The 14,789-nt window shown below is 36.7% G+C and overlaps 1 protein-coding gene across 1 annotated transcript in view; it reads left to right on the forward strand.

Annotated features, from left to right (window-relative positions):
- Positions 1–14,789, forward strand: part of LOC150077413 (uncharacterized) — a 166,626-nt gene that overhangs the window by 46,569 nt on the left and 105,268 nt on the right. The window contains exon 2 of the mRNA XM_090386319.1: positions 14,036–14,185. Within this exon, the coding sequence (XP_090242445.1) occupies positions 14,036–14,185 (150 nt within the window). The remainder of the gene's footprint in view (positions 1–14,035; positions 14,186–14,789) is intronic.

The raw sequence follows: 14,789 nt of genomic DNA on the forward strand, positions 1-14,789 counted from the left end.
TGCGGGATTGTCCTATCCGTTATTATGGCGCGGTCCCAGTACAGCTTGTGTGCTGGAGTCTCTAGTACTGCCTGGGATTCGTACTTGTAGTACGGTACACTTTCTTTGATCAACTGGTATTTCCTTGCTAGTTTCTGATGTATTATCCTGGCTACCTGGTCGTGTCTATGAGTGTACGCAGTCTGGGTGATCACCTTGCATCCCGCGGTGATGTGTTGGATCGTTTCTGAAGCCAGGTGGCATCTGGAGATCATTGTAGTGTCTACCATGGAGTGTCTTCTCTGCCCATCTTTCTAACTTCGTTTGTACCTCCTGGCTGGGGGAGGACTCCTCGCTTAGGTTGAGTGGGGTATACCGCTTGTCTATCTTCCTTATGGCCTGGTGGAGTGCTGCTGTGTGTTTCTGGAAGTAATACTTCAGGTTAACTATCGCTGTCTTCTATTGCTCAATGAGGTCTTTCAGGCTCCTTCTTCCCGGGCAATTGTCAGTCTCTCCACGGCAGATTTCGGGTGGTGGTGTTGGCGGCTCTTGATCATCACTGTCCTTGTCTTTCTCATGATAACCTCCAGCTCGGTGTTAGTCCAATCTATGACCCCGAAGGAGTACGTTAGCACTGTGACTGCATAGGTGTTTATGGCTTTAACTATGTTCCCTCCGTTCAACTTTGCTTTCAGCAGGCTTCTGAGTCTCTGATGGTATTTTTCGGTCAGGCAGGCCTTAATTTCCCCAAGTATTTCCCCATCATCCCCAAGTATTTGTAGGCCTCTCCCTCTGCCATGGCTTCAGTCTCTTTACCACACTGCAGCTGGTAGTTTCGGTTGACTAATTTTCCCTGACGCAATCCGTGGGTCTTGCATTTGTCTAGACCAAATTTCATCCTAATATCATTGCTGAATTCTTCGGTGATCTGGAGTAGTTGCTGAAGGTTCTCGCGTAGAGCTTGATGTCATCCATGTACATCAGGTGTATGAGGGTGTACAGGTTCTTCCTTCCTTCTTTGAGGTTATATCTGTACTTGCTACTGTAGAGCATGGTAGATAGCGGGTTAAGTGCTAGACAGAACCACAATGGGTTCTGTCTAGCACATTAATTGGAAAGTACATTTTATTAAAATATTAATTTTTAAGTAAAAAATGCAGTTTTTTAATGGATGAGTACAAAAATATTTGGAGTGGGAAGTGATTGATCGCCTTTCAAATTAAAAATAATTAGCATTTAGCATTAGTAAAGGCATATTATGCAAGAAAGCAAGCTTATATAGCATCAGTTTTGCTTTCCCAGTGTTATGTCACACCAAATTGACTCGACACTGCTCTGTCCACCCATGTCGACTGGCTGCACTTCTTTGGATTTTATGCGTTTCTTAACTAATAGCATAACCCCTCCTCCCTTCCTATCCTGTCTATCCTTCCAGTACACATTGTACTCCCCAAATTCCATTTCTGCATTCCTTATATCTGTGTGACACCACGTCTCTGATATCCCAACAATATCTGCCTTTGATGTTTTGATCAGCACTTCAGATTCATCAAATTTAGTTACCAAACTCCTAGCTTTGGTGTACGCGCAAGTATACATGTACTTGTTCCTATTGTTAGCTACCCTAACACAGCCCATGTATTTACTTGTTCCGCATTGATTCCCAGCAGTCTCTGAAATCCCCTGCACCTTGTTTTCCAGGCTGCTACTCATTCCAATAGAAGCAGTGCAAGAATCACTTTCACCTCTGCCAGCGGCTACTTTTAATCTATTAGTTCGTGTATCTCCCCAAGTTAGCAGTTTTTCGACCCACGTAACACTGTTTCAATATGACTCAATAGCATCAGAAAATATTCTTGCACCCTTTCTATTTAAGTGAATCCCATCCCTGTAGAAGCAGTCTCTCCTGTTAACAAGCACAGACCAGGCTGAAAAAAATTCTACTCCTTGAGCCTTACACAATCTCTCCAGGGCCGAATTGATCGACAAAGCTCTCATCATATACTCCCTCCTATCGTGTCTGAGCACTGCCGATTTAATATTGTAATTTAATCACACTTATTAAACAAGATTTATCAGCAGACAATTTTTTTTATTTGTTAATTTGAAAATATAGTACCCTAGAAGTGACTTTTCAGAAATTTTTACTTTATTCATGTTATTTTTTACCTTGCCGTGTCAGCTGCCTCTGCCGAAAGATCATTTAGTAAATTACGAATAATAAAAGATTATAAAAGAAATGCTATTGGTCAAAATACTACTACTACTACTTAGCCACATGGTGCAAGGAAGCCTGAGGCTTATGCTGCACCAGCCAAAAAAAATTCCCCTGAGAGAGAGAGAGAGAGAGAGAGAGAGAGAGAAGGGAATCACCAAGAAAGAGAAAAATGATGATATCCAACTCGATCGAGACCCTGGGTGTGCCAATCCCATACTCACAAATGTGAGCCCCTGTAGAGTGTGCAATCTTGCAAGGTTGGCTATTGAGCATAAATATGCTAGTAAAATGGATTTAAAAGATATTATTAATGATTTCGCAAATGTAAAAGCGCGAAAAGTAACATTTTAACTTTTTCGTAAATTTATTAGTTATAGTATAATTTTTTATGTTTGTCAAATTGTATTTAATAAGTAGTATCATATTGTAATATTAATTTTCATGTTTTTGATGTTTGCAAAATTATAAAGAAATCGTAAATAAAATACATGTTTATGTTATTAAAATGATTCAACTTTTTTTTATATTATATCTAATTAAAATTTATTTTAATAAAAATAGGGGCCCAAAAAACTTAGCTACGCCACTGTATAGAAGCATACATAGTAAACCACTCTCCCCACCCTCGTGACCTCGTGTACTTACGTACTCGAAGGTCATCAGCAGCAGCAGCACACAAAAACAACCGCTTTCCAGTTCTCAATTAGTTGAAAAAGGCTACGTACAGTAGCCGAAAGCTTCTATGTATGTTTGTTTTGTTTCTTCTACTCATGGCAACCTCGAACTCACAAAAGCACTGAATGAAATGACATAACTGCTGTGAAACTTGTGTCGTCTATATAGGACGCTCAGTTCAGTTTTTCATTCAGTTTTTTTTTTTTACAGTTAAACTGCGCATTTTAACTGAGCGTGTATGGGAGGCTTTAGACATTGTCAAAGCTTTTGACTCTGTTGACTGTAAATTGCTCCTTTTTAAGTTAGTCTTATGGAGTGTTTGCACGTTTACTTGACTATGAATCAGTGTGTTAAATAATAGGTTAGCAAAGATCGTTCTCGAAGGAGATTCATCCTTCACTGCTTTTTCCTTTCTTGTGGAGTGTGACAGAGTTCTCCTCCGGTGTCTCTACTGTTCGTCATTTATTTCAATAACTTCGCAACAGCACTCCAAACTTTCGATGTCAAATAGCAAATGTTTGCTGATGACCTTAAAAGTCTACAAGATTATCAACTCAATCTCCGATTCTCATGTTTTACAGTCGTCTCAAATTCATCTCATATTGGCACCGTGAAAACAGTCTTTAAGTGCATGCTACATCGATTTTATCCCAGCCGTCGGCGTAAATCTTTGATACTACTGCATTACCATGGTGATCAGGAAGAGGTCGGAGATCACTTCAGAAAATGGCGGATCCAGAAAAAAAGGACAGGAAGGGCACCATTTGTGACAGGGGGTCACCATTTTGCGCCTTGTTTTATTCACAAACAAGGTACAAAATAATGCACAGAACAAAACAAATATGACACTCAAACATAATGTGATTAGCAGACACAGGCACACAACTAAAGTCTGAATTACTTTGAAGTAAAGTAATTCAGATGTGGGCCAGTAAATCAGAGAGTCTTATAATGGGAGATTTTAATTTCCCAGATATTGACTGGAATTTGGGGGCTGGTCACTCACACACTAGCAAGGCTTTCTTGGATTGATTGGATGATTGTTTTCTACATCAGCATGTTCGGGAGGCAACTAGAGGGAGGAATACTCTTGATTTGATTATCAGCAGTGATTCTTCATGCATTAAGAATGTGCAGATAAATGAACCACTAGGTGGCAGTGATCACAGTGTGCTGAAGTGGGATTTACTCAAAGAGGTAACTACCATTAGGGGTAAAGGGAAGGGTTATTGCTTTCGTAAAGGCGACTACGATGGACTGAGAAAGTATTTAAATTCTATACAGTGGGACCAACTGATGATGTTACCAACAGCAAATGCAAAATGGGAAGCATTCAAAGAACTTATCTTGGAAGCTACTAGGCTTTACATACCAACTAAGAAATATTGTTCAAGGTTTAGGCCTAAATGGATGTCAGATGAACTGATGAGGCATATGGCAGAGAAGAAACATGCATGGGATACATACAAATTAACACATGACACAGAAGCCTATGATAGATACAAGTTGATCTGTAACCAAGTTACAAAGGAGGTTAGGCAGGCGAAGGCAGATTACTAGAAATCTTTGGCAAGGGATGCAAAGAAAAACTCTAGAAGGAAGGGCATGAATCAGATTGGTCCACTTGATATCGATGGGTCAACTGTTGATGATCCTGCTCAGGTAGCTAACAAACTAAATGAATATTTTGCATCGACATTCACACATGAGGAGTTATTTAGCGAGGGGAAAGCCAGAGGTGTATTCAACTCTAGCAGTAAGCTAGAGAATCTTGTAATAACTGAGAGTAAAGTGGAGGAGAAATTGTTGAAGATAAACACAAGAAAGGCACCCGGGGTGGATGGGATCTATCCAGTTATATTAAAGGAGGCAGCAGAGGAAGTAAGCAAACCCTTAGCCATAATTATGAGAGCTTCCTTGGACTCAGGGGAGGTACCCACAGACTGGAGATGTACAAATGTGACCCCAATTCACAAAGGAGGATCAAAGGCTGACACAAGTAATTATAGACCTGTGAGTTTAACTTCTGTTCCAGGAAAATTAATGGAGGCACTAGTTAAAGAGGCACTGCAGGATCATTTGGACAAGACTTCAGTTATAGCTCGGACACAGCATGGTTTTGTTAAGGGGAAGTCTTGCCTGACCAATTTGATTGGATACTATGATGCAGTCACAAAGGAACTGGATGCAGGGAATAACTTTGATATTATATACTTGGATCTTAGAAAGGCTTTTGATACTGTTGCACATGGAAGACTGCTGCACAAATTGGAGCAGTGTGACATTGGAGGCAAATTGCTGCTATGGATAAAGGGATGGTTGAGTGGGAGAAGAATACAGAGAGTGGTAATCAATGGACACTGCTCGTCGTGGACTAATGTTATTAGTGGAGTCCCTCAGGGCTCAGTGTTGGGTCCATTATTGTTTCTGTATTCATAAATGATATTGATGATGGTATATCAAGCTTAATGTCCAAGTTTGCAGACGATACAAAGGTAGGCAGGGTTGTCAAGGACACTACTGACACTATGCTGCTGCAACAGGATCTGGAAAGGTTGAGCAGATGAGCTGAGAGGTGGCAAATGAAGTTTAACATTGACAAATGTAAAGTACTACACATGGGAAACAGCAACCCCAGAGCAACGTATCAACTCTGTGGTACTACACTGACAGTGGTAGAGAATGAAAGGGGCCTCGGGGTGGTTGTGCAGGCAGATATGAAGTTCTCTGAGCAGTGCAGACGGGCTACAAGAGTAGCTCATGGTGTATTGTCAATGATATATAGGAATTTTTCTAGCAGGGATAAGGAGGTGATTATTCCCTTGTATAAGGCAATGGTCAGGCCACACCTAAAGTACTGTATGCAGGTCTGGAGGTCTCATTTCAAGGATGTAGAGCTGCTGGAACGAGTACAGAGAAGGGCAACAAGATTAGTGAATGGAACAAAGGGGTGCTCTTACGAAGAAAGGCTGAAGTTTTGCAAATTACAGTGTCTGGAGACTAGGCACCAGCGAGGTGATCTGATAGAGGTGTATAAAGCCTTGAATGGTTTGAGCATGCTCAATGCTCATGGGATTCTTCCTCTCGCTCAGAATAATCACCTGAGAGGGCATAAATTCAAATTGAGGAAAGACAGATGTAGGGTAGACGTGCGGAAATTTGCCTTTAGCCAGCGGGTGGTTGGTTGGTGGAACAGACTTCCATCCCTTGTCGTGGAAGTTGATAGCCTAAATAAGTTTAAGGCTCAGCTGGACAGGTATTTTGAACGAACAGAGGGGTGAAGTAGTGGTTTTTTTTTTTTTTTTTTTTTTGGCTGATGCTGCATAAGCTTGCTTTCTTGCATCAAATGCCTCTACTAATGCTAATGCTAATGCTAAACATTACGCACGACCAAACTGCGTGACGCCTCGAACTAGAATGGCGATTACATAAGCATCAGCGTTGCCAACTGTAGTCAGTTGAAAACAGCTGAGCGATGACAAAATAGATAAAATCCTATGTTAACAATGAAAAAAAAATTGTTTTGTAGCTAAAGGGAATTTAAACGATTGGTGTGTATATTCTCCGAAAAACGACAGGGGCCCCCCCCTGTCGTTTTTCGCACGCGCCCCAACCCCGAATCCACCACTGACTTCAGAGAGCTTGGTGTTTCCATACGTCATGATTTTCATCCATCTTCCCATATAAATAGCATTGTTCCAAAAGTTTTTAGACTTCTTGGTCTCATTGAATGCACTACTTCGGCTTTCAATAGTGAAGCTGCTATTGTAACTCCTTTTAAAGCAACTAATTTTATATGTCGTTGACTATTATGCTATTATTTGACCTACTCGAATCAAATAAAATTTATTCGTTTCCTTTGTTTCGTTTAACTGTTCATAATTTACAACGTAATCTTCAATCTTGCTGTTTCATTTATAATTTAGTTCACAATTTTATTGAATCTCCTGCGTTTCTAACTCCTGTGCTTTGGCATGTTCCTCGAGCAAATTCCCGTCACCAGCACACGTTCTCCTTGCCCAAGAAACAAATTATTCATGTGTGAGTTCGGTATTTCACGGTACGAGAATAATTAATCTTCACAGGATTGATATTTTCATTCTCATTAATTCATTCAGGAAGCTGATTCTTGCTAAAGTTATTATTATTTTTTAAATTCTACTGTTAACCTATTATGTTCAGTTAAGGCTAACCAAGGGTATTTAGCCTCACAGTCTTTGTCATATGTCATTATATTTGCTCAAAGCTGTAAATAGTTGTATATTATTATTATTATACATTCATGTTAATTCTTTTGTATTTCTACATATAGGTGAATTAGTGTTTAAGCACTTTAATGTATGCGCTATTCTAAATAAATAAATAAAGAAGATTGTTCATGGTCTATTAAAATCAACTACTCCTAGGTTCTATGTCCTCCAGTAAATAAGAGGCTGGCTAGAGGTCAATTATTTACCCCTAGTCAGTAGAGGTAAATGAAGAACCGGTATTTGCTTAATAATTAAGTAAATAAGAGACTGGCTGGAGGAAATTTGTTTAAAATTTAATTAGTTAAAAGCACTGTCTTAAGCAATGTTATCTATAGGTATATAGAAGCATAAGGCAGTGCCGGTAAGTTGTTATTTTGACTAAAGGAGCGGAGCGATGACAATCTTTTTTCGTGATCACCTTTATTTATCATCAGCTGAAAAATATGGTTTCTTTCTTGACGTTAATCCATAACTGTCAGCGTTATTGGAATAAGCATTTGAACACGGACAGATTCGAATGTTTTCGAAGCAATTTCAAGAAGAACGAATTTAAAAAAAAAAGATAAAGATAAGTATTAATTGCGCTTTACGTGCCCTCATAATCGTGCATCCTGTCTGTAGAAGTGTTCCCCGATCGATTTGCATGTTGTGCAGGCTGAAAAACTAGGAATAACTCACGGGGGAAAATCCTGCACCCTCTGCTGAGATTGGCTAACTACTGCCTCGAATGAAGACTTGAGAAATTCCTCCAATCATCGACATGAATCAGTCCCAGCCTTCTCCAAATGAGTGGCAAACTCGTTTGGAGAAGCCTGGGATTGAGCCTCGTATGTATCATGCCGATTAAGTTGCCACGGATGGCTTAATTAAAAAAAAAATTAAAAAAGGATCCATTGAAGCGATGAAATATTTTAACAACCTGATTTGATAAACGGTACAGGCTTACTTACATTTAAGAGAAAGTTGTCCCCGCTTTCCTTTCCGCTAGCGTAAATGAATGACAGTGGCATGGCCTGTTAATGTTATGGAATTTTCTAGTGCAAGGACCATTTTGGCCATATATCATACAGGCATGTCCTTCAGAGGCTTATTTATAAATTTGCGAGCGTTAGACATAATATCTAGACGCTAGTTCATACAAAAAGGGCTAAGAAAATTGAAATATTAGTTATGGTAGTAATTTGACAACATCTTTAGGAACAACTTACCTCTCTATTCTTCATAACTGAATTTTCATATTGAAGTGATTATAGTAAAATGAAGAAAGTTCTCTTTTTTAATTTTTAATTTAATCACTTCCATATGAAAATTTAAATACTCAGAATTGAGAGGTGAGTTGTCTCTATAAAGATGTTTTCAAATTACTAGAAACTATAATTCTTCATATTATATTAATTACATTAATTTTAATTATGGTTCCCTGAGTGCCAGTGCCCTAGCAAAGTCCGATCACGTATACTACTGGTAAGGGATTGACAGGAACCTACCCTACATTGAATACACTGGTAATTTCACTCCATTCGTGAATCATCTGTATCCCAGACCAAGAGGTAACGAATGCATCGTTCTGTATATCGAGTTTCAAGCGGAGAATGTGTGATCCCTACAAGCATCTGTTTTTTTGCCCACATTTTGGAGTAGATCTTTGCCTTTTCAAAATGGAGTTGGAACGATATACGTCCTTGGACTTGGGCCTACCTTACTCTGAATTTGTATTTCCCATTCAGTTTTATTCTTCTTATTAGTGAAAGCCATATTCGATGATTTTGTTGAATTTAAATGTAGACTTACGGCTTTCCGAGTAAACCTGCGCCTTGGTTAATGTCTTTAGACATGAGCATTTTAATATTAACTTTCGTGGTTGTTGTGTTAGCTATGTGTGTAGGGGGGGGACGAAAATGCAATTCTCATCAGAAATATATGAGTAATTGGTGCAGATTCGTATACTCTATTGCATATCTCTATCGTTCGTATACCCTGTCGCATATAAATTAGGGTTTCTTCCCGAGAATTCCTTCTCGAATATTCCCGGGAAAAAATCCTAACTTTAAAATTCCCGATTCTCGGGAAAAGCAAAAACATTTGCCGAGAAATTAAGATTTTTTTTAAAACTTTTTGTTTTTGTAATATACAGACTTCTACGCAGTTTATTTTAAAATGCTTAATTTTTATTTAAATATAGTTACAAATAATCATTTCATTAGAAAGTGAGAGATTTGAAAGTGAAAGTTAAGGATTTTTAACACCTATAAATATTGCTTTACATGAATTAAAGCTCTCTTGTCTATGGAAGGACGAATATCCAAAAATCGCCGAAGATATATTAAACTGTTTAAAACCAGTGCGACTTCCTGTTTGAAGCATTAAGTACAGGTTACCCCCGCTTAACGCTGATAATTCATTGCGGAAAAATAGAGCGCTAAGTGAATCCGCGCTAAGCAAGCGCCGCATTCCCATAAGGTAACATATGTATTTGTGAGTTGCGGTCGGTACCATAGGATATTTCCTAATCAATAATAAACGGTAGTAAAAAGATGCACAAATGTCGGCCAAAATATTTAATATTCAAATATTTGTACATATAAAATATTCTGCGTTACATACGTATATAATTATGTGGTAACTACTTACGTATCAAAATTAAACTTAAAATTCCAATTAAAATCATGAATTTAATTGATCTGAATTGATTTAATTTAATTGATAAATTTAATCACGAAAAATGTGTCGATTTTGGGTTGAACTTTGGCCCTCTTCCAAATAAATTAAAAGGGGCTTTAATTTTAAATCCCCGCAGCGTTACCACCCAACAGTAAAGTCACCCGATCCTTCGCCGCTTTGAAACCTGGCATGTTTTTTTTCTTCTTTCAATATGAAACTTCTTTTAGGCATTCGTTTCCACAAAAGTCCTGCTTCATCTATGTTAAAAACTTGTTGAGAAGTATAACACATAATAACCTTATTCAATAATTTTAACAAGTTCTTTTTTGAAAGTTTCGGCTCCTTAATCTGCACTTGCGGCTTCTCCCTGGATTTTAAATCTATTCAACCAGCCCTTACTAGTTTTAAATGGTTCCACATTATTTATTTTTTTTTTTTTGGTGTTTTCTTCAGATCGTTATATTGGCTAATCTTTCTCTCTCTCTCTCTCTCTCTCTCTCTCTCTCTCTCTCTCTCTCTCTCTCTCTCTCTTTTATAATATTTAACTTAACTGAATTCTGGATTGGATATTATCTTCAATAAAATTAGTTAGAGTCTTTCCATTTCAACCCTAATAGCCGGCCTAGCCCTAGTTGCTTGCAGTGGAACAGCTATCTTTCCCGTTGCTAAAATTAATTCCTTATTATTTTTTTTTTTTATAATTGTTCTTACAGTTAAACTTGCGAGTCCTAAATTATGGCACACATCCGCTTGTCTTTGACCCGAATCGATTCGCTTCAAAACGTCTAATTTAATTTTCAAATTCAACTTTTACTTACATTTATAGTCTTTGTATGCGCCCAGACGTTGTTACTTTTTCATTCTTTTTACCTTTTTCGAAAATGTAACTGCGTTGGTTGCATTAATTACGATACAATGTTCAAGTAAACTGTCCGTTACGCACGATGTCCAATACTGTACTGAGTGATGACTAGACTTCAGATAAATGCATATAACGCAAATATTACAAGCAATATACTTGGTCATTTTTTAAAATGTTGATCTCAGAACTACGTAACAAGTGACTGTACTGCAATTAAATTAGCGTGCGAGAAAATTTCACTGAGCGTGGGAAACGTTTTAACCGTATTTTTATATTCATTTTCAAGCTATCGACTCCATCAAATGAAACGATTTTGTTAAATATGCCAAAAATGCAATCAGTAAAAGAGCGTTATAGTGATCTGTGACAGCGTTATAGTCAGATATGGGTTATAATATGAACCGCGTTATAGCGAATCAGCGTAAAGCGAACCGCCTTATAACGGGGGCCTGCTGTAATCGTAACGCAAATCTACTAACAAGCGAAGGAACTTTTATATTCCTCTTTCGTAATTTGGAAAATCAAAATTCTGTTTTAAGTAATAAGCTTTTAAAGGAGATTAAACAGCAGCTTTTTAAACGTAGAGATAGTCTTTCAGTGTCCCTTATTAGATAATGAAGCAATCCAAATAGGGTTATACTCCAGATTATGAGTACACCTCCGGAGGAAGTGGCTTCTTTTGCTTGAATCCGTCCCGAATTACTGGCGTAAACTAGTTTAACTTCAAAAATGAAAGTCTATTAAAAAACCCACACTGCTTGAATCCGTCATTTGGCCATGCCCGCAATGCGATGACAAGGTGTACCCATAATCTGGAGTTCAGCCCAAATAGTTTAAAGGAGGTTAACAATAATTTTTTTTTGCTATGGCAAATAAAAATAAAATTATGCGATCCTCGAAATCGATAATGGAACGAATTTTCAAAGAAAAGTGTACTTCAATAGAAGAGTCTGAAAGAAAAAATAATACGAACAAAGAAATGAAAAAATGAATCATAAGCGGATCTAAAAACAGAGTTACCATGAGATATATCCATTTCAACGGCAAATGTAGAGCCAATCTACAAATAAGGCGTTTTCAACGTTAATAAATGAGATGAATTTATATGAAGAGATATGTACACTGACACTGAATCTAAAAATTTTATTAAATAAACACTTCTAACTATTAGACCTACTTCAACCCAAAATGAAAGGAATTTTTCTACTTTAGGCTTATTTGTAAATAAGCAAAGATCCAGGCTTTCCGACCAACCAATTAATGCATTGTGTTTTTTTTTTTTTTTTAATTTCATTTTAACAATAATTGAAATCGTAAATAAAATACATGTTTATGTTATTAAAACATGTATTTTTAATAACATAAAAATGTATTTAAAACTGATATTAGCATTTAACAAATGTTAAATGCTAATATCAGTTTTCTTTATTATTTGTTTTGTTTCAGTATCAGTGTTTACTTAGGATTTCTTTTATGCTGATCTCAAACTTAGTGTTTTCGAATAAATGTATAGAGTAATATTATCTGTACGCTGCCTATCTGTACGCTGTATCAATGTAATAAATTTTTCTGTTTACATTCATCAAACCATGAGTCGCATTTTTTTATATCTAATTCTCCTTAAATTTTAGTTTGTTACTTATACACCACAATGTACAAGTTCATTATGACTAGAATAAGGACAAAAATTCTTATAAAAAAATAGTAAATATTTAATCAATAAAATAAAATTTTCGGAATTTCTCGAGAATTCTCGGGAACCGCAATTTCCCGTTTCCGGTTCCCGAAGATTAAAAAATGTCTGGAATTTATAAACCCTGCCTTGAACTGACCATAACTTGAACCGTGCCAATGACGCCAAAATAAAAACGAATTTTTCCTTTCTTTCTCTCTCTCTCTCTCTCTCTCACTTCAAAAAATGTCTCAAATGTATTGCTTATCTTCAACAGTAATATACTTGCTTTTTTACCATATATAGCATCAAATCAGAACTGTGAGTAAACAATAGGATTTTCCAGATACTTGTATAGTATGTATAATTTTAAATGATAAAATGCTTAAAAAGTATTTAAATTATGCTTCTGGTTTCTCATGATATTTCTGTTATTTTTACGGTGGAAACATCTGCATTCTTTCGCACTTGCTCAAGGTGGAACGTTGTAAAAAAAAATGCCGCCTTCATAATTCCCCCCCCCCCATATTCTTCACTAGTGCACAGAGTAAGATGATTTGTTTCTCTCCTAAACAAGTTTTAATAAGATGACAGGGGTGTATCCTTGACTATCTTTTAAAAAGCAAGAAAAATACAGGAAGTGTTCAGGGATAAATTACTCATTCAATTCTTTCATAGTTTCTCACATACATAATTTCAAAGGATATATATATATATATATATATATATATATATATATATATATATAACGATACGATTGGTAAGATGTCTCGCAATATCCTTGACTGTTTTTGCAATTTCGAAACCTTTGATGTTTTGCCATAAGAAAAGAAAAAATTAAGCCACATCCTGCTGTTTAGACCATTAATAAACTTGAATGCGGAACTGCAGTATACGATCTTATACCTCTATGAAGTTTTTATTAATTAGGCCTATTAGTAGTACAGGTTTTAATTATTCGAAATTTGCTTTATTTTTGGCGATTTTCATTTCAAACCTCAACTGACAAATACATGACCAGAAACAAGAGTTACTATTTGTCTTTATAACGTATTTTTTGTATGTTTGTTTTACTGGCTTCTAATATCAATGATTGGAAATCGCGAAACCAGATCTGCCACCGCGAAGGGGAGGCGTTTATGAAATGTTTCAAGTGGAGGGCCCAGAATTTTACTTCCATCCCACGTGACTTATTAAAATAAGATAACCATATATTACTTTCGAGCGAAGAAATCGGTTTTCATCATTCGAAATTCTAATATGTAAAAATACTAATTTAAATAAGATAAATGCATTACTTTCAAATAAGATAAGTACATTACTTTCGAATGATGAAATTGGTTTTAGTCATTCGAAATTCTAATTATTGAATATTCTAATTCGAAATTCTAATTAATGAATATTCTAATTCGAAATTCTAATTAATGAATATTCTAATTCTTAAAAATTCTAATTCATGAATTACTGTATTTAAATATACATTAAACATTACCACTTAGCTCAAAAATCCTATACACTATTAATTAAAGTTTAATATATAATAAACTTTAACTGCTGTCGTACAGGTTTTTTAAAAATATCGTATCACTGGCCGTTTATACATTATTTCGGTGATTTAAATGCCATCTTTCTCACAGATGCTTCCAAATGCGTGCTGTGCTGTAATGTGAGACTATACTAATGTACGTCACTTGTACATTTTTTCTTTAATTTTATAGGTCAGTTGGTTTCTCAAGGACATGCAGGACTATGGTCACGATGCATCAAAGTATACACGACTGGTCAAGACTCAAATGCCATCGAGAACAGCGCCGACAAGTGTCTGTATAACTACGATGAAGATACCCAGGAGTCTCTCCGGTACAATTGTAAGTTGATAACCTGTTTACGTATATTATTTTGATTTGCCATTAGAGTAAATTAAGTTCATTTTGATATCATTACCGAATGATAAAAAAAAATATATAGAATTTTTAAATTGAATCAACTTGAAGGATTAAAGATTAGTTTATGGCTTAATATAATTAACCAAAATATGGCGTTTCATACCATCTGCGAGTCCTTAACTTTAATCTCATCAATCCAAAGCACCTCCAGTTTTCATACAGTTGCTCCCGAAGAGAGTTTCTTTAAATTGGGCTATCCGACACAACCGAAGCTCCAACACCAACAGAAACATTGGCAGATTCATTGGCCCCAGCTCCTAGATTGTTCTCTTCCTTAACGTTTATATCTGTTTCAGGATATATCTGTGATCGAGTACTCTCCAGGAATCCCCCCCCCCCCGGTCCTGGTCCATCCCTTCACCTCCTCGCATATCCACTCACTTCTACCGACACCACGAGGCTCCAAAGAATTCAAAGCAGACTTGCCAGATTAGCAGCCAATCAAGCTTCAACTACCAATATTTCACTCCCCTGCATGCGAAAATCTCAAAACATACAACGCAGACAAGCCGTAGACAAACAGTCA

Source organism: Mastigoproctus giganteus, chromosome 12, assembly GCF_048544385.1.
Source record: "Mastigoproctus giganteus isolate SK-2022 chromosome 12, ASM4854438v1, whole genome shotgun sequence".
Lineage (NCBI taxonomy): Eukaryota > Metazoa > Arthropoda > Arachnida > Uropygi > Thelyphonidae > Mastigoproctus > Mastigoproctus giganteus.